Here is a 13025-nt window from a genome sequence, read left to right on the forward strand (position 1 = left end):
CGTGTGTATACAGCATACAGTGCAGAGCCGTGTGTATACAGCATACAGTGCAGAGCCGTGTGTATACAGCATACAGTGCAGAGCCGTGTGTATACAGCATACAGTGCAGAGCCGTGTGTATACAGCATACAGTGCAGAGCCGTGTGTATACGTTACACACTGCGCAGAGCTACAGTTTACAGTTAGCAGCAGCACAGATGCGTCCTCTCACACGTGACTGATCACATGGTCATGACATCATCACAGGTCCTGCAGCGTACCATCACCAGCCGCTAACCTGTCGGCATGGAGGCTTCTGACACGGAGGCTCTGAGGGAACAGCTCCGCCATAGAGATGCTGAGATCCGGAGCCTGAGGGAGCAGCTGGCTTCCTGCCGTGCGGTAAACACTAGTGTGTGAGCTCTGACAGGAGACAGTCCCGCCGGGGGCGCACGGTGGCGGAGCCTGATACCGGATAGCACAGAGCCGCGGCATGCAGTGTGATCATTGTCTGCTGCACAGATGTGCACTTATGACTTCTAGGTCCAGAACTATGGGGGTTATAGATTTCATCTGCACCTCGGCCATGGACTGCCCACAACATATATGTGCGTGTTATACACCTGTTTCTATGGCCAAGTGCTCATTTCCTAATTACCTACTTACAGGTCAGGTAATTCCGTACAGAAGCAATAATCCCTCCATATTTCTGGACCGATAAGTTCCTATGTTCGTTCTTTTTATTTATTCCTTTTCTACGTTCTTTTTCGTGCGTCCTCGCAGGTGTGAACGAAGCCTTATCGTGTGCGCTTCACCCCGGGCTCCTGCCCACTTGTAATCGGACCAATGCAATCCGATAAAAGATCAGATTGCATTCGGACCAATGTTATTCTATCTTTGTGTTCATCTTTTTTTTTTCCAGCTCGGATCGGATCACGATCGGACTGGAAAAAAGTCACAGCATGCTGCGATTGTCATCATTAATTGCATCGCATCTTGCAATAAAAGTCACTGGGTGCGAGAAAAAAATCTCTGCACACCGATCACATTTGAAAAACCAGCAATTCATTCAATTAACCCCTTTACCCCCAAGGGTGGTTTGCACGTTATGGACCGGGGCCAATTTTTACAATTCTGACCACTGTCCCTTTATGAGGTTATAACTCTGGAACGCTTCAACGGATCCTGGTGATTCTGACATTGTTTTCTCGTGACATATTGTACTTCATGATAGTGTTAAAATTTCTTTGATATTACCTGCGTTTATTTGTGAAAAAAACGGACATTTGACGAAAATTTTGAAAATTTCGCAATTTTCCAACTTTGAATTTTTATGCAATTAAATCACAGAGATATGTCACACAAAATACTTAATAAGTAACATTTCCCACATGTCTCCTTTACATCAGCACAATTTTGGAACCAAAATTTTTTTTTGTTAGGGAGTTATAAGGGATAAAACTTGACCAGCAATTTCTCATTTCTACAACACCATTTTTTTTTTGAGGACCACATCTCATTTGAAGTCATTTTGAGGGGTCTATATGATAGAAAATACCCAAGTGTGACACCATTCTAAAAACTGCACCCCTCAAGGTGCTCAAAACCACATTCAAGAAGTTTATTAACCCTTCAGGTGTTTTACAGGAATTTTTGGAATGTTTAAAAAAAAAAATGAACATTTAACTTTTTTTCACAAAAAATTTACTTCAGCTCCAATTTGTTTTATTTTACCAAGGGTAAAGGAAAAATGGACCCCAAAAGTTGTTGTACAATTTGTCCTGAGTACGCCGATACCCCATATGTGGGGGTAAACCACTGTTTGGGCGCATGGGAGAGCTCGGAAGGGAAGGAGCGCCGTCTGACTTTTCAATGCAAATTTTACAGGAATTGAGATGGGACGCCATGTTGCGTTTGGAGAGCCACTGATGTGCCTAAACATTGAAACCCCCCACAAGTGACACCATTTTGGAAAGTAGACCCCCCTAAGGAACTTACTTATCTAGATGTTTGGTAAGCACTTTGACCCACCAAGTGCTTTACAGAAGTTTATAATGCAGAGCCATAAAAATAAAAAATCATATTTTTTCACAAAAATGATCTTTTCGCCCCCAATTTTTTTATTTTCCCAAGGCATCATATCCGCATCCTGTGCACATAGGCTTAATCTCTAGTTTATAGACTTGTGTGGAGACTATGGAGTGTTTTTAATATGAGGCTATGTGCACACTGAGGTTTTTTTTCTTAAAGTTTTTGGTGTGGATCCGCTGCAAAAAATGCCTGAAAACCTGCTTGAGTCTTCCTATTCTGTTCCATTGGTAAATAACTTTGCTGTTCATAAGTTGTCTTTTTTAGTCTTTTTTTTGTTTTTATTTTTGGTTTCAGGTATGAAAAAACATCTGGGGCGGAAAAAGAGAGTGCATGTCATTTCTCCGAAGCATGTTCTGATGGAAAATGCTGCAAACTAGGCACTTTCCAATTGAAAAACAATGGTTCAGGGTAAAAGCACTCGAAAAATGCATGAAAAGCTGCTTTGTGAAATTAAAATCTCCAAAAACTCCCTAAAGCCTCCTTCACACGTCACTGTGTCCAGAAGGTGCAGTGACAGTTTTCATACGTACCGAAGACCCTTACATACTCAGACCCATTCAAATAAATGAGTTTGTGCACATATAAGTGTGTTTCCATGCATGCACCGTGTGTCCATGGGCAAAATACACTGAAATGCCCGTTTTTTTTACGTCTCGCACACGTGCACACTGATGACAAACGGATGACATCCGTGTGTTATTAGTGTGACACTTTACCAGTGCCTGGGAATCAGTGGTACTGTTAGCGCTGTTCCCCAGCACTGGGTTCTGAAGACCGCTCACATAATTGTACATGTTGCAAGTATGAGAAAAATACGGCACTCCCCATTAGAGATGGGAAGACCCATGGATGTTCTAGTTCAGCCGAACAGTTACAAAAAGTTTGGGTTCAGGTACCAGAACAGTACTCGGACCCCATTCACTTGGATTGGTGGCCCGAACATCCAATGTTTGCCACACTGTCATGCGCATGACAACGCATCAAATGCCGCTTCTGATCGGCGGTAAAATCATTACCGCTGATCAGACAGCGTGAGTCCACAGCTATGATCGGAGGTAAAAAGTTTACCTCCGGTCACTTGGGGTCGGCTGGTGGGACTACTGCTCCCATCTGTCAATGCCTGCTGCCGCTAATAACAGCAAAAACTGGCGGCGAATGAGCTGCTTCGAGCTGTCTCTAAATGACGCTCGCCATGCCTGTGCAGGAGCAGGTATTGGAGATCCGATAGATGCTGCTGTGCGATGCCATCTTAGTGGAGACAATTTTTTTTCTGTAGGAAGATGGCGCCGCCTGTGCAGTAGCATCTATTGGAACGCCGATAGCTGCTAAGGCGCAGCCGGTACCATTTTGTGACTTTTTATGCATTATGTAAAATAAGGGTCAGTGAGGGATCAGTGACCTGTCATAAGCCATCAGTATGAATACGTAATAAGAGCAGCGCATGAAGACATGGTATATTATAGAACCTATTGTAAGTGGATTCTGGGTAAGATGAAACCGACAATACACACTGTCCCCACATTTAAAATTTCCTTTTGGTATATTTTTTTCCAACCAATTTTTTGAAGGTGGGTAAATTCTGTGTTTTATTAGAATGTCTCCTATATTATAACTATAAATAGAATTAGACTTACCGGATATTTGGTTTCCAATACCCCCCATGACAGCACACAGGATTATGTCAGCTCACCCTAATAGGGTCAGGAAACACGATAGAGGTCAAATAGCCCCTCCCACCTCCTTTCCCTAGTATTATTATAAAGGACCACAATAGTATGAATGCTTCAAATTATACAGTTTTATGAAAAAGTTTGAATGCAGATTGCACATTTTCTGTTAGTACAATAAACCTCATTTCAAGGCAGAAACATTACTGTGTCCAACAGTTATTAGATATATGAGACTGAAATAGCTGTTGCAAAAAAAACAATTTTTATAAAACATTAAGCTTAAGATTAATAGGGGTGCCCAAACTTTTTCATATAACTATTTATTATTACTAGATCCAAATAACAAAATAACTGAGCAAAGGAGGAAATTACCTGTGCTGTATTGGTGGATTATTAGAACTAGAATTACCATTAAGTAAATTCTATTTTCTCTAATAACCCCCCACGACATCACACAGGAGGAATACCAAAGACTAATGTCTAGGGAGGGACAACTGCCTTGAGAATTTTTCTCCCGAATAATAAATCCTTAATGGATGTCAAGTCAAGCCTGTAATGTTTGACAAAGGTGTGGACTGACAACCAGGTAGCTGCTCTGCATATCTGTTCCATGGAGGCGCTAGCTTTCTCATGAGACTGCTACTGCTTTGGTGGAATGAGCCGTAAACTTCTGTAGAGATGTAAAATTCTGAACCTGGTAAGCTTCAGCAATTGCTCTTTTTATCCAATTGGCCACCGTAGTTTTGGATTCTTTCTTTCTCTTATTCGGACCATAAGGTTGAATGAACAAGTTCTTATCCTTCCTCCACTCTTTTGGGGTGTTAATGACTTCTTCCGAGAGCCCTTTGGCCTTTAGAATCGAGAACTCGGAAGCCAGGCTGGATAGCAGATTGGCCCTTGGTGTAGGAGATCCCTGACTTGTGGAAGGGTTAGGGGACCGTCCACACACAGACTGGTTATGGTGCCGAACCAGCTCCTTTTTGGCCATAGGGGTACTAACAGTATTACTTTGATCTGCTTGAACCTTATTTTCTGCAGAGTTTTTGATAAAACTGGAATTGGAGGAAAGGCGTAAGCTAGATTGAACCTCCATTTGTGAACGACGGCGTCTACGTCTAGACAGGTGTCGTCTGGGTTCAGTGAGAAATAGCGGGTCACCTTCGCATTCTGGTGTCACGCGAATAGGTCGACCTCTGGATGACCCTACTTTTTGGTTAACATATGGAAAACCTCTGGACTCAGACTCCACTCTCCTGGGTGGATATCTTTTCTATTTAGGAAATCGGCCTGCTTGTTGGCTGTTCCCCTTATATGGAGGGCTGATACAGATAGAAGATTTTCTTCAGCCTATCAGGTCTTCGTGCCTCGAGCTTCCCTGGTGATGGAGGTGTGCGACTGTAGTTACATTTTCCAAATAGATTTTCACGTGGGTACCTCGAATCAGTGATGATGCTGACATGAGGATCTCTTCCACTCCCTTCAATTCCCTGAAATTTGAGGACTGTCTGCTGATTTTGGCTCAGCAGTGACCTTGGAAGGATGTCTGGCAAACCATGGCACCCCACCCTCTTTTGCTGGCATCCACTTCTATGGTGTTTAGTGGGACCTGGATCCAAGAAACTCGCCTGTTCAGCTTCCTTGGGTTGTTCCACCAAGATAACGATGTCCTTATCTGGGTAGGTACCGAAATCCTCTTGTTCAGTGACTTGGGGGATCCATCCCAATTTGCCAGAATATAGGTCTGAAGGTCTCTGGAGTGTGCTTGGACCCAGGCTACTGTCTGGATGCAGGATGTCATTGAGCCGAGGACCGACATGGCGAATCTCATAGACGCCGACCTTCCGCTCTGCAGGATGTTTACCTTTTGACCTCAGTTGGATCTTCTTTTGTTTGTGCAAAAAAGATGTTTGCTTTTGAGAATCCAGAAGAACTCCTAATAATGTCTTCTTTGTGGAAGGCAAAGGCACCTCGGACGAGCATTCTGCAGTCTCCTCATCTACTGTAAATCTGTCCTTCAAATCCGAAGTGATGCTTAGCCTCTTTTCCGGAGAATCCCATTTTTCCAGAACCAACTCACGGATGTTCTTATGTATTGGGAATACCAGCTTTCTCCTTGACCGGAGACCGCCGAACAACTCCTCCTGCACTGTATGTGTTTTACTTTCCTCTTCCACGATCCTCCTGACAGCCACGAGGAGTTCCTCCATGTTTTTCAAGGAAAAATAGTACTTCCTATCCTGTATATCAGGACTGGGGCTCAGCCCACCCTCCTCCAGAAGTTCGTCTGGCACGGGCTCATAGGAATCTGAATCTTCCTCATGATAGATCTTCCTTTTCTTGGCTGCTGGAGAGGCTCTGGGAGCAGATATTGGTTGAGAGAAGGAAGCCAGGGAGGATTGTATTTCTTTGTGGATTATCCCTTTAATTTCATCCCTTAAGGAGGGCTATTCCTCTTAAAGTATCTTTTCTATACAGTCCTGACATAGGGGCTTCCCATGTGAAGATACAAGCTTTTTTGCGTAAACTGTTCATTTGCAGCCAGAGGCCTTGGATTTAAGCCTTGGTGCAGGTTCCTTGTCCCCCTAAAAGAGAGGGGAGAAGGCACTAAGTCCCTTATGATCTGTACCTGCACCACGGACGGGATCTAATGCCTGTATACTTATAGGGACTGGAACAGGGCTGAGCTCAACAGATGCAGAGCAGGAAGGACCAGAACTCTCCATGCTGCCACACAGATTTTGTCCTAGCTTACTTGATCCTCTGTCCGGGGCTCTTTTATCTGGGTGACCGGATCAGCTCCTCCTCCAAATCAGAGGGACTCCTCCCCCACCATTTCAGGTTCCGAGGGATCATCAGGAGGTGTCTGACTGCCTCCTGTACTCTTTCTCTGTCTGCCTCCTGTACTCTTTCTCTGTCTGCCTCCTGCACTCTTTCTCTGTCTGCCTCCTGTACTCTTTCTCTGTCTGCCTCCTGTACTCTTTCTCTGTCTGCCTCCTGTACTCTTTCTCTGTCTGCCTCCTGTACTCTCTCTCTGTCTGCCTCCTGTACTCTCTCTCTGTCTGCCTCCTGTACTCTCTCTCTGTCTGCCTCCTGTACTCTCTCTCTGTCTGCCTCCTGTACTCTTTCTCTGTCTGCCTCCTGTACTCTTTCTCTGTCTGCCTCCTGTACTCTTTCTCTGTCTGCCTCCTGTACTCTTTCTCTGTCTGCCTCCTGTACTCTTTCTCTGTCTGCCTCCTGTACTCTTTCTCTGTCTGCCTCCTGTACTCTCTCTCTGTCTGCCTCCTGTACTCTCTCTCTGTCTGCCTCCTGTACTCTCTCTCTGTCTGCCTCCTGTACTCTCTCTCTGTGTATTCCACTGTGAAACCCGAAGTGATGCGATCAAAGGACGCCTGGCGTCTAACGTCATCTCCGGCTCCCAGGACTGCGTCACGCGAGCTTCAATGAGGGAAGCCGGAAGAATGGTTCCCTCGCCGTGTCCTGTTTTCTTCTATCAGGCAGGAGCAGTTGGTAGGAAATGGGGCTGGAGAGCTCGGAGAGGCCTCCACCCCCCACCCCTCCCCCCCTTCCCCCTCCCCCCCATCCCCTAGACATTACCCAAAGGCACAGACCAGGGGAAACAAAGGTCCCGAGTCCATAGGAGACAAGAACAGCACCCGGAGAGGTAAGGTAAGAAACGACCGATCTCCTGCTGTCCGGCTATCCGCATTCTGAAGTGTCTACTGCAGGCACAGAGCACTCCTAGGATGACCTCTTCATCCCTACAGGGACAGGAAAAACACTGGGGAAAGGAGGTTGGAGGGGCTGCTTGATCTTTCGTGTTTCCTGTCTCTATTAGCATCCTCGTCCTATGTGCTGTCGTGGGGGGTTATTAGAGAAAAAGGGTCTTTCCTGTTGCTATTGGATTTAAGCCCTGGTCACCTTCAACTAAGTGCCAATTTTTGTTTATTGAAGTATGAATTATTCTATCCAAAGAGCTACGTTTGAAATTAAACACATCATTGGTTACCTGTGAGATCAGTTTCTTTCCTTGAGATTTTCTTTCAGCATATCTCCCTGTGAAAGAATTTTTAAGGCTGAATTCAGAACAGATAGAGGACATCCTCTGTTCAAAAAAGTTGTGGTTAATTCCTGCACTTGTATTGTACATATCTGTATTTTTCAGAGTCTCAAATATTGACTGTAGGGTAATCCAGATTTAGTATGATGTGGATGAGCGCTATTGTAATGGAGCATTGTATTAGCAGATGTTGTTTCTTTTAAAGACTCTTGTGATTGACCCTCTTTTACCATAATTTTAACATCTAAAAATTCTATAACTGTCCCCAAATGTAGCAGTAAACGATAAATATACCATCTACATAGCGTAAATTATTTTATGTACTTAATATGAGGGTTGGACAGGCTGGCTATGTATTTGCTTTCAAAGTAAGCTAGAAATAAATGTGCAAAAATTCAAGCTACTGATGTCTTTATTGCTGTACTGACACATTGTACGTACCACTTATCCTTGAACTGGGATGTGTTATGATATAGAATGAAATGCAGGGCTCCTGAGATAAAGTTAATATATTTCTCACTTTTATCTGTTTAATGTAAAATGTGTTCTGCCTGAATACCTAGTTTTTGTGGAATTCGGGTATAAAGACTCTCGACATCTACAGTGGGTATGGAAAGTATTCAGACTCCTTAAAATTTTTCACTCTTTGTTTCATTGCAGCCATTTGGTAAATTCAAAAAAGTTATTTTTTTTTTCACATTAAAGGGAACTTGTCACCCCCAAAATGGAAGTTGAGCTAAGCCTACCGGCATCAGGGGCTTATCTACGGCATTCTGGGATACTGTAGATAATCCCCCGATTTAACCTGAAAGATGAGAAAAAGAGATTATACTCACCCAGGGGCGGTCCCGCTGCGGTGGGCGTCCGGTCTGGGGCCTCCCATCTTCTTACGATCACGTCCTCTTCTTGTCTTCACGCTGCAGCTCCGGCGCAAGCGTAATTTGTCTGCCCTGTTGAGGGCAGAGCAAAGTACTGCAGTGCGAAAGCGCCGGGAAAGGTCAGAGAGGCCCAGCTCCTGTGCACTGCAGTACTTTGCTTTGCCCTCAACAGAGCAGACTAAGTACGCCTGCGCCATAGCTGCAGCGTGAAGACCAGAAGAGGACGTCATCCTATGAAGATGGGAGGCCCCGATCCCCGACACCCATCGTACCGGACCGCAGCGGGGAACGCCCCTGGGTGAGTATAATCTAACCTCTTTTTCTCATCTTTCAGGATATGTTGGCTTGTGATTGGCCGCGCGGCCGCCCATGTGACCGCTCGCGCGGCCAATCACAAGCCGCGACGTCACCCGCGAAGGAAGGAAGGCTGCCGGAAAGAAGCAGGGCGCGTCCGAGGGTGAGTATATACCTAATAGGAATATACTCACCCTCGGACGCGCCCTGCTTCTTTCCGGCAGCCTTCCTTCCTAAGAATCAGCCCTTCCAGGACCTTCGGTGACATCGCGGGTGACGTCGCGGCTTGTGATTGGCCGCGCGAGCGGTCACATGGGCGGCCGCGCGGCCAATCACAAGCCGCGACGTCACCGCGACGTCACCGCAAGGTCCTGGAAGGCTGATTCTAAGGAAGGAAGGTTCCCGGTTAGTACCAGGGCGCGTCAGAGGGTAAGTATTGCGATATTTTTTATTTTAATTCTTTATTTTACACTTAAATCTGAATTCCGATACCAATTCCCGATATCTTAAACATATCGGGAATCGGTATCGGAATTCCGATTCTAGATTCAAAAGATCGCCGACTTCATGGCCGACCCCACACTGGGGTCGGGTCGGGTTTCATGAAACCCGACCTTGCCAAAAGTCGGCGACTTTTGAAAAATTTCGACCCGTTTCGCTCAACCCTAATTCAGACCCTTTGCTCAGACACTCATTTAAGTCACATGCTGTCCATTTCCATGTGATCCTCCTTGAGATGGTTCTACTCCTTCATTGGAGTCCAGCTGTGTTTAATTAAAGTGATAGGACTTGATTTGTAAAGGCACACACCTGTCTATATAAGACCTCACAGTTCATGTCAGACCAAATGAGAATCATCTATCACTGCAGCCCTCCACCAGTCGTGCCTTTATGGCAGAGTGGCCCGACGGAAGCCTCTCCTCAGTGCAAGACATATGAAAACCCGCAAAGAGTTTGCTAAAAAACACATGAAGGACTCCTAGACTATCCGAAATGAAATTCCCTGGTTTGATGAGACAAAGATAGAACTTTTTGGTGATAATTCTATGAGGTATGTGTGGAGAAAACCAGACACTGCTCATCATCTGCCCAATACAATCCCAGCAGTGTAACATGGTGGTGGCAGCACCATGATATGGGGGTGTTTTTCAGCTCCAGGGACAGGACGACTGGTTGTCATTGAATGAAACATGGATGCGGCCAAGTACAGAGATATCCTGGATGAAAACTTCCAGAGTGCTCTGGACCTTAGACTTGGCTGAAGGTTCACCTTCCATCAAGGCAATGGACCCAAAGCACCCAGCTAAAATAACAAAGGAGTGGCTTCAGAACAAGTCTGTGACTATTCTTAACTGGCCCAGCCAGAGCCCTGACCTAAACCGAGTTGAGCATCTCTGGAGAGACCTGAAATTGGCTGTCCACCAACATTTACCATTCCACCAGATGGAACTGGAGAGGAGTGCAAACCTCCTTCCATCAGCAAGGGCATTGAAGATGAAACGTGGATGGGTCTTTCAGCATAATGATCCCAAGCACACGCCAGGGCAACGAAGGAGTGGCTTCGTAAGAAGCATATGAAGGTTCTGGAGTGGCCTAGCCAGTCTCCAGATCTCAGCCCCATAGAAAACCTTTAGAGGCAGTTAAACATCCGTGATGCCCAGCGATAGGCCCAATACATCACTGCTCTAGAGAAGATCTGCATGGAGAAATGGGCGAACATACCACCAACAGTGTCTGCCAACCTTGTGAAGACTTACAGAAAACGTTTGACCTCTGTTGTTGCCAACAAAGGATATATAACAAAATATTGAGATGAACTTTTGGTAATGAAATCTTGCATGTTTTTAGGTGACCAAATACTTATTTTCTATCATAATTTGCAAAGTAAATCTTGCCAAATCAGACAAGGTGATTTTCTGGATTTGTTTTCTCATTTTGACTCTCATAGTTGTGGTCTACCTATGATGTCAATTACAGGCCTCTCTCATCTTTTTAAGTGGGAGAACATGCACAATTGGTGGCTGACTAAATACTTTTTTTCCCCACTGTATGCCTCCCTCTTAAATAGGGCCTTATTCTTTCCCTTGTCTGTCTTACGAATTATAACATTAGCCCATTTTTTTTTAATTTCATGCAATTCTTTTAATTCGTTAGTAGTCAAGTTTTTTGTGGATGATTCATGTAGCAAAGCTTCAACATCTCTAGAAACCCTATCCTGAAATATGTCAATGACATTTCCAGGAACAATAGTCGGTCTATAAGTTGATTTTAATCCATCTTTGAATGGGATAGTTTGTTTTCTGATTTAACATCACGTCTACTTTTGACGGTTCGGTAAGACTTAAGTAAATTTGCAACATTTAATACATTATCATTATCTTTGTCATTAACAGTGAATCCTAATGAACCTAATTTACTAGGGATTCCTCCCTGTGCTTCCAAAACGTCAGGTTTAAAATTCTTCTTTTGCACATAGACTTTATTAACAAGCATTTTTCTTGATGCTTTAAATCCATTTTAAAGTCTGCAAAATCAAAATCCTCTGGTAGACAGTAACTTAACCCCTTTCTGCCATTAGACGTACTATTCCGTCCATGTGGGGTGGGCCCCACTTCCCAAGGACGGAATAGTATGTCATAGGCGATCGGCCGCGCTCACGGGGGGAGCGCGGCCGGGTGTCAGCTGCTTATCGCAGCTGACATCCGGCACTATGTGCCAGTCCTGTCACGGACCGCCCCGGCACATTAACCCCCGGCACACCGCGATCAAACATGATCGCGATGTGCCGGCGGTGTGATCGCGTTGCTGCGAGGGTCTCCTACCTTCCTCCCTGCAGCAAGTCCCGGATCCAAGATGGCCACGGATCCGGGTCCTGCAGGGAGGGAGGTGCCTTACCAAGTGCCTGCTCTGCACTTGGTAACGCTGCAGATTGGTGATCTGTCAGAGTGCTGTGCAAACTGTCAGATCACCGATCTGTATTGTCCCCCCCCGGGTCAAAAAAAAGAAAAAAAAAATTTACAAGTGTGTAAAAAAAAAAAAAAAAAAAAAAAAACCTAAATAATGAAAAAATTTTTTTTCACATAAATACATTTCTTTATCTAAATAAATAAAAAAACAATAAAAGTACACATATTTAGTATCGCCGCGTCCGTAACGACCCGACCTATAAAACTGGCCCACTAGTTAACCCCTTCAGTAAACACCGTAAGAAAAAAAAAAAAACGAGGCGAAAAACAACGCTTTATTATTATTTTGCCGAACAAAAAGTGGAATAACACGTGATCAAAAAGACGGATATAAATAACCATGGTACCGGTGAAAACGTCATCTTGTCCCGCAAGAAACGAGCCGCCATACAGCAACATCAGCAAAAAAATAAAAAAGTTATAGTCCTCAGAATAAAGCGATGCAAAAATAATTATTTTTTCTATAAAATAGTTTTTATCGTATAAAAGCGCCAAAACATAACATAACATAAAAAAATGATATAAATGAGGTGTCTCTGTAATCGTACTGACCTGAAGAATAAAACTGCTTCATCCATTTTACCAAACGCAGAACGGTATAAACGCCTCCCCCAAAAGAAATTCATGAATAGCTGGTTTTTGGTCATTCTGCCTCACAAAAATCGGAATAAAAAGCGATCAAAAAATGTCACGTGCCCGAAAATGTTACCAATAAAAACGTCAACTCGTCCCGCAAAAAACAAGACCTCACATGACTCTGTGGACTCAAATATGGAAAAATTAAAGCTCTCAAAATGTGGTAACGCAAAAAATATTTTTTGCAATAAAAAGCATCTTTCAGTGTGTGACGGCTGCCAATCATAAAAATCCACTAAAAAACCCGCTATAAAAGTAAATCAAACCCCCCTTCATCACCCCCTTAGTTAGGGGGAAAAAAATTTAAAAAATGTATTTATTTCCATTTTCCCATTAGGGTTAGGGCTAGGGTTAAGGCTACAGTTAGGGTTAAGGCTACAGTTAGGGTTAAGGCTACAGTTAGGGTTAAGGCTACAGTTAGGGTTAAGGCTACAGTTAGGGTTAAGGCTACAGT

At 44.3% G+C, this 13025-nt stretch overlaps 1 protein-coding gene across 3 annotated transcripts in view; it reads left to right on the plus strand.

Annotated features, from left to right (window-relative positions):
• Positions 1-239: 239 nt before the first annotated feature.
• The window catches only part of MOCS3 (molybdenum cofactor synthesis 3), a 115337-nt gene continuing 102551 nt past the window's right edge, over positions 240-13025 (plus strand). For all 3 annotated transcript variants that reach the window (XR_011321963.1, XM_069769473.1, XM_069769476.1), the window contains exon 1: positions 240-381. Coding sequence is in view for 2 of the 3 variants with exons in the window: in XM_069769473.1 (XP_069625574.1) it covers positions 286-381 (96 nt within the window). In the remaining variant the exon portion in view is untranslated. The remainder of the gene's footprint in view (positions 382-13025) is intronic.

The sequence above is a fragment of the Ranitomeya imitator genome, chromosome 5, assembly GCF_032444005.1.
Source record: "Ranitomeya imitator isolate aRanImi1 chromosome 5, aRanImi1.pri, whole genome shotgun sequence".
Lineage (NCBI taxonomy): Eukaryota > Metazoa > Chordata > Amphibia > Anura > Dendrobatidae > Ranitomeya > Ranitomeya imitator.